At 32.4% G+C, this 7975-nt stretch overlaps 1 protein-coding gene across 1 annotated transcript; it reads right to left on the bottom strand.

The window, feature by feature from the left end:
• Positions 1 to 998: 998 nt before the first annotated feature.
• LOC141702570 (protein FAR1-RELATED SEQUENCE 5-like) lies at positions 999 to 5380 on the bottom strand. The gene is made up of 7 exons (XM_074506232.1): positions 5359 to 5380; positions 2133 to 2576; positions 1931 to 2004; positions 1692 to 1879; positions 1541 to 1616; positions 1342 to 1452; positions 999 to 1073 (listed from the first exon to the last, which is right to left on the bottom strand). Exons 1-7 carry the CDS (start codon positions 5378 to 5380, stop codon positions 999 to 1001), a joined length of 990 nt encoding a protein of 329 aa, XP_074362333.1.
• Between the last annotated feature and the right edge of the window lie 2595 nt (positions 5381 to 7975).

The raw sequence follows: 7975 nt of genomic DNA, 5'->3' as shown, positions 1-7975 counted from the left end.
CCCTTTATTTTTACATATGTTTGGTACTTTAACCTTGACATCTTGTGTCAGCTTCTGACCAACTATATTTGCCATAAACTCTGCTTTCGACATAACACCTCCACTACCATCACCATCATCCATATCAGTACTTAATTGCTTTACTGTCCAATGAACATGATCCAGCTTATCTAAATCTGTACCAGCTTTGTTAACCACTTTACGGAATTCAAACCTGATATGACTAACTTTGACTGCAACCTTTTGCATTTTAAGATGATCTTCGGAAATAACAAAAGACACTGAAGAACTGCCACTTTCAGCAATTTTCATCCAATGATTGAAAACCATACTTTTGGGGAATTTAACTAATCCAATTTGTTTTAAACCACAGAAATACCACACATAAAAAACTTATTGCATGAACACACATCATGATCATAGCTGACACTCACCTGCAAAATTTAATCAAATGTAATAATCACCAACACAGAGTATACTATGTAATTAATGAAATATCATACAATTACCTTAAAGATTTTATCTTTCACTTTAACATCTCTGATTTCCAAACAAGTAATGCCGTCAATTTCTTCACTCAATTTCTTGATTTGCATATTCAAACAAGAAGAAATAATCTCATCTTGAAGTTTATAAAAAATAGCTCTTGTAAACAAATCAGTAGCATCATCTTCAATGAACCACTCTGAAACAGTAATTGGAAGGCTTGAATTGGACTCATGGTTTAATCTACGAGTTTCATTCCGCCGCTTATCCATAGCATTTTCAAACCGAAACCAGAATTCACATAAAGTACTCCCTTATCTATAAAACTGACTAAAGAAAAAATTATCACTCTTAGACCGCGAGGTAGTTCTCATTTACCTAAACACAGGTTCACCTCAAAAATACGCAGGAATCCAAGACTTTCTCAGCGAATACATTTTTCCTAACCACTTGTTCCATTCAAGTTTAAACTCTTTCATAACTGATAACCACCCTGATTCAAACTCATCAGGCTAAATAGTTGAAGACCAGATAAATTTCTTCATCTTCTCCATAAAGTCAGTTTCCTTACACAATCGATTGCCAAGCTGACAAATAAATTACAGCAAATACAAAAATCAAACATTGAAATCACTTCAACAACTTAAAAACGATAAATAAAAGAAGCCAAAAAAGCCAAACAAAGAAAATCAATATTACCAACAAATAATATTATAGAAGCGAAATCAGTGATCATTTTCAAAGAATATGGTATTGGTTAAAAAAATATAAATCAATCTAACAAAAACAGTAACAACCAAATGCAATAAATCACCAAAATAAAAAAATAAATTTAAAAATTATCATCTAACATACCTTAAGAGGGGATTTCTGGATTATATGCCACATGCATAAACGATGCTTAGTGGCAGGATATTCATTGGTTGCTTTAAAAACTTCAGGAACAACAGCTTTCATTGCATGACACTGGTCAGAACCATAAGAATATGATTATGCTTTATTGCTTCAAAAAATGCTGAAACGCCCATGTATAATGACTATTATCCTTCTTAACAAGAAGACATGCAGCAAATGTGACACATAGATCATGTTTATCCACACCGGTAAAAGGAGCAAAGATCATGTTATACCTGTTAAAATAAACACAAAATGGTCAAAAAGAATCATACAATTTAAAAAAAAAACTAAAATGGTAGAAAATATACCGATTTGTATTAAATGTAGCATCAAAGGATACAACATCTCCATTTAATTCATAATTTCTTCTAGCAGTAGCATCAGCCCAAAAAAGATTCGTTAAATGACCCTCACAATCAACATCATATGCATAATAAAATGATTCACATGTCTCATATAAAACTTTAAACTTTTCCAGCAATATCTGTGCATCAGCCTAACCAACATAACACCTTAAATCTCTATTAAAATTCTGAAAATCATGTACCGAAGCACCAATATTGCCATAACCACCAACCTGTTCCTTCATCAAAGTAAGAGATTTACTAGTACCAATATTCACTTTAGCAGTATCAACAACATGTTAGCGCATACGATTAGTCATTTCTCTATTTACATTCAAAAATTGAAGACCCTCTTCAGAAGCTAACGGATGATTGTGTTTTTCCTCAAACACAGCAATAACATACTTGTCGGACCAATACGTTGGAAAACACATATTGCTTTACATCCGCACCTCCCTGAAACAGTCCTCCCACGCTTAACAATTTTACTAGAACTTTCATCTAAATTTCTAGGCAGATCATTAAAACCAGCTCTCCCACAAATAATATATTTTCTCAAAATTATTTCATCCCTATCATCTTTCATTTCAATATTCAACCTCACATTAAATCGAGATAACCTCCCATATTCCTTGTAAAATTCAATACCTTTTTCCAAACTATCAAAACTCTGATTAACCTCTGGTTTAGAAATATCACCACTATACTTTGGAATGTAATACTTATGACCACCATGTGTAATATTAAAACGCGAAACATAAATCTCACTTTCAGATAAACTGTTACCGCCATTAGATACATAATCACCTACTAAACGGCTAATATGAGACGAATCACCGCAAGTGGAACCTAAAAACATATAAAAAATTCAGTCATAACAAACTAAAATATATTAATATAGCATAATTAACCAACAATCACTAACAATACACTTGTTTACAATTACAAATAAAAAAGCAACATCAATGATAACAAATGTACCACATGTAAAATTAATTAATAACTACATTATCACTAATCGTAGTCAAATAATCAGTTAAGGCTTAAGACATAAGCAAATGACATTGATTCACAGAAAATTATAATCACTAAAAAAATACCAATAATAACTTACAAATTCAAAATACATAAGAAACAAAACTACAAACGCACTACAATCAAAGTTAGCTCACAACATATAATCACTAATAATAGTCGAATAATCAGTGAAAGTAACTATTAAATTTTACATTTAAACTACTAAATCAACTGAAAGGTATGAAACACATAAAAAGAGTTTAAGACGCAAGTAATTACCTTAATTCATAGAAATTTTCAACAAATCTGAAGTAATCGTGCTTTAGAATACCTACGAAATCAATCGATTAAAAAAATGAAAAGAAACAAGATATGAAAAATTGAAGAAAGATAGAGAATGTACGGGATGCGGAAATTGATAGAGAAAACTTAGAGAGAGAAATATTAGAGAGAGAAAGAATAGAAATAAATGGTGACCTTGAAATTAATTAGACCATATAAATGTCTTCAAGGTTTTGAATTAATAACAAAATAAACCGATCGGATGAATCTTTGGGAAAAAAATAAATGGTTGTGATTTCATTCTACTTATATAATAAGAATTATTTTCATTTCAACAATTGCTTATATACATACATATATATATATATTGCTCAAATAAGAACTTCTTAAAATGAGAATTATGAGAACTTGTAATCTTCGTAGCTAAAGTTTGTAATTTTATAAAATTTAAAATTTTTACTTTGCACAAAATCATCAATTTTCGAATTCAAAATTTTACCTTTTTAAAAGTCAGCAATTTTAATTACGAAAATTCTTACGGTTTTCAGTTTCAGAAGTTCTCTTTAGAGCACTATCATAAATATATATATATATATATATATATATATATATGTGAACCTCAAATAAATTGTAATCCATAAAATAATAACCTCACTAAAATACTATTTTATGGAGTCCCAACATAATCAACACAATATATTTTTACATCTAATGAAGTAATACACTAGCTAAAATATTATATTTTCTCTAGTTTATAATCACTACTTATACCTATATCAATCACTAGTTTATAATTATTATTCTAAAATTGGTTTGTATTTGAAAATTGTCGTGTATATATATATATATATATATATATATATTTATATATACTGTGGTGTGAATTTTAGTTCTCTTTTTTTTATTTCCTTTAATATATTTTGAAGAGATTTGAACCTGAGCAACATTTTAAACCTTTTCTTGTCAAGGAACTAGAAATGCTTATAACCTTTTTTTGCTAATTGTTTTGGATTAATTAACGTAAATCGTATTTTTTTGTGGGTCCTCGAACCAAATATTCTTTGAAATTTATAGTCAACCAAAAGCGGACAGAACTTCGATTCAGCTAATCCATACATATCATACTTATATATTCAATCTAATATTTATTTTAGTATTTTTAAGAAGATATTGTTTGAACATCTTTTTATAATTTTTTTTAATAAAAAGGTATTGTTAAAAAGGTATTGCTCATCTATTAAATGAAATAATGAATTTGAGATTATTCTATAAGAAAAATGAAGGTGCTCTTGTCTTTATCTTTAACCCTCCACCTGTTTATATCGAAAACTCAACTATTGGAAATTTAGCTTTATCCAAATTTCATTTCACGAAATCAATAGGAAAAAAGAATTCATATGAAAAAAGAATTATCAATAAATATTTTCTTGATTAAAAAAATTAAAATTTATTTTAAACCCAGATTTATTACACTAAACGAATTTTTGTAATCTTTCACTTTCCATTTAAAATAACTACAATTGTTTGTTAAGAGTACAACCTTCAGCATAACCACTGGCGTAGCTAGAAATTCGAGCCACAAGTTCAAAAAATTTTTAAAGACCAAGATGAATGTAGAAAATAATTTAGAAATATTAATAAAATATTTATAATGAACCTATTCTACCATAATGCACAATGGTATGGGGTCAAATCACAATTTATTACTATAAATCTATATTTTCAAAGGAGTAAAGGTAAAACTTATTTATTATAACTTTTTTCCTAATTAAATTCGAACATTCAAAATTTCTGTTTTTCAAATTTCAGTGGGGTCAGTTGCCCACACAGCCAATTCGCCGGAGGATAACAAGTAACAATTTTGCCCAAATTTTACCAATTAAGCCGAGCCCATACTTCACCGTGATTAGGTTGAGTATGCGAATGCTATGTTTTTAGTTTAATAATTTTGTGTATATTTTGTACTTTTATAGTCATGAATTTCTGTACCAGCAGAACATATGATTTTTGTCTATGTTAGTCAATTTTAAAATCATAAAAATGATAAACTTTAACTTAAGTATCATTTTCTAAAATTCATATCCAATTTCAAATAATGATAAAATTCTATTTTTATTATAATGCAAGTTCGAACCCAATAATATTTTACTTTATCGAGAAATTATGACGTACTCCTTAACTTTTAAGGAAGATATTATATAAAAAAAGTCAATTTAATTATAACTTATCACAATGCTGGTCATGTCCTAAATGCCCCTAGCTAGATCCCCTACGCGGTATATATTTAGGCATATTGGATAAATTACACCTACATCTGTATATTAGCCTATACAGTCTCGAAATTTTGGTCCCATCACTATTGCATATACATTTCAATTCATTTCGACTGTGAGATATGGAGATTTCTAAGTTAAATAATCAAAACAATGGCTCTAACAATGGAAGTACTAAGGAAAAAATGGTGACCATTTTGGTGGTGGACGATGATAGAACCTGCTTATCTCTTATTGCTAGTTTGCTAAAGGGATGTGCCTATCGAGGTATGTATATAAACTCTATTCATTTCTTGTTTATAAAATCTGCTAATAATTCATATTTTAATTGTACGAGTTAAAAACAAGAGGAAATTATAAAAAAATTGCAGAAGATTTGGTTCATTTTGACTAATTTTTAAATTACCATCTCAAATCTTTTGATGTGGCATACTGATCTTTCTAGAATATAGTACCAGATGCATTTTTCTAACATCTTTAGATTTTAAATGAGCTCGTTACTTAACAGATGTTGCGTCTAATATTTTCTTGTTTTGTTTTCTCATAGTATTGACTGCCAAGGATCCTCTGGATGCTTTGTGCATCCTACGGACTGGAGTCATTAAGTTTGATCTGGTGGTATATGATGTCCACATGCCAGGCATGGATGGGTTTGAACTACAAAGAAGGATTCATCAAGATTTTCAATTACCGGTTGTATGTGAGTGTCATTATAACTGAATTTAAATTTCATTAATATATAACCGCACTTTATGAAAAATAGTTTTATCTAGTGCTATGTTAGGTATTTTTTTGATTACGGTAATTTTTTTGAACCGCATAATAAATTTTTTATGCAATAGTAAACGATATTAAGAAGGCGATTCCTCGGTTTTTAGATCAGTTTTTCAAATGATTAGTATCAATCTTTTGGATTTTTTTCCTCAATTTTAGTTGTACAGTTCCCTCAATGATCTTCACCAATACACTAATCAAACTCTTGAAATTTTATTGTTAGTGATGTCAGGTGACAAAGAAGCTAATAATCTATGCGAGGGAAGTCAGGTGGAGCTTCCCTTTTCGTATCTAAGCCCATTACTACAGAAGACTTGAAATCAATATGGGATTTTGTGAACCAATGGAAAAAGAATCTAGCTAAAGGGAAAAACTTAATATCTGATGATAGTTCTGCTAAGGACAATGAAGATGACACTGGTAATAAGTTATATGAAAAGTTATCGAAGCGAAAGCTTCAGATAACTGATAATGAAGATCATAATCATGGCAAAAACAGAGTTCTGAAAGACAAAGCTCTTCTAACAAAAAAGAACAAGCTTAATTGGACACCTTTTCTCCATGACAAGTTTGTAAGAGCTGTGCAGCATCTAGGGCCTCAAGGTAAGATGTTATATTTTAACAAGTCTTTCACTAAAATTTAATGATGTTGATTATGTCTCACATACTTGAATTGTCCGCGATGAATTTTTATTGTAGGATCTATTCCGAGGAACATTGTTACCGTAATGAATGTGCCTGGACTGAGGAGGGAACAAGTAGCCAGTCACTTGCAAGTTAGTTTATCCCCCCTCTTTTCTCCTTTTCTTCTGTGTGACGAGAATTTCTAATTTTGTTGTTCTAATGTCTTCTTTATTCTAATATTCGCAGAAGTACCGAATCGACCAAGAGAAACAGTCTGAAGTCTGAAGCAGAACAAAATCCAGACTTGTTTAAAACACTCCAAAATGGGAAAAGGTGGTCCTCATTATTTCTCAGCCATAAGGCACTACTAGGTTACGGACAATCTAAGCTATTAACCAGTCCAGGTAATTAAATAGTTGACACGATTCTGTCAGGCATTTGTTAACATGAATGAGCTTGATAATCCGAGATCACCCCGGGGCCTTCTCCTTGCTGGGCCCGGACTCAAACTCCTTTTGGACTACGACGGCGGCGGCGTGCAGTGTAGTTGTAGGGTGGGAACCTACAAAACAGAACCGGAGGGGGGTAGCGTCCCCGCGGCACCCCCGGCGTGAGAATGAGAAAGGGGTTTTAAGGAGAAGGAGGGCAAAGTTGGGATTATGCAAATATATTTGTGAGGAGTACGTGTGTACATGTAAGTATAGGTGAGGGAGAGAGTATGTAAGATTGTAACCTGTAACCTTCCTTCTATTCTACCTTTTATAGGCCTCCTACTAAGGTTTAGGGGTTTGTCCCTTTTAATCTGGACCGTAGGTTGGCCTTTTCGACTGTAGGGCAGCTGGACGCCTGGGATGCGTCAGAATACTACCATATCCGGACCGTAGGAATGTCTTGGATCTCGGATACCTGGACGGTGGCGATGCTGCCACGTGTCCTGGGCTCCTCAAGGTTAACGCTGAATCCGTCAGAGTACTGCCAGATCCGGACCATAGGATTGTTCAGGATCTCTGGGGCCTGGACGGTGGTGATGTCGCCACGTGTCCTGGGGTCTTATATTTAGGCCCTGGGCCTCTTCACTTGTTCCTGAATTGTTATGGGTTATCATTTGCCCCCACTCCCTTATGCGGGTTTACCCGGATGGGGGAGTAGAGTAATTGCCTTTGTGCCGCGGCGCCTTTGTAAAATTTTGGGGGTTGTTTGATTTGCTGCCCCCTAACCCCGGGGTCACATGGGGATGAGACTCCGGGGTTGATTTGGTTAGTCATTTGACTTGAGTTC

Source organism: Apium graveolens, unplaced genomic scaffold (assembly GCF_009905375.1).
Source record: "Apium graveolens cultivar Ventura unplaced genomic scaffold, ASM990537v1 ctg5283, whole genome shotgun sequence".
In the NCBI taxonomy this organism is placed as follows: Eukaryota; Viridiplantae; Streptophyta; class Magnoliopsida; order Apiales; family Apiaceae; genus Apium; species Apium graveolens.
This window is presented reverse-complemented; position numbering and strand designations above follow the sequence as displayed.

Excerpts from the sequence above, each read along its gene's own strand:
- LOC141702570 (XM_074506232.1), bottom strand. The coding sequence starts at position 5,380 with ATGGGACCAAAATTTCGAGACT. Across the intron at positions 1,617-1,691 it reads GCTACATTTAATACAAATCG|GTATAACATGATCTTTGCTC; the intron begins GTATATTTTCTA and ends TTATTTTAACAG. Across the intron at positions 1,453-1,540 it reads CATTTGCTGCATGTCTTCTT|TGTCATGCAATGAAAGCTGT; the intron begins GTTAAGAAGGAT and ends GGTTCTGACCAG.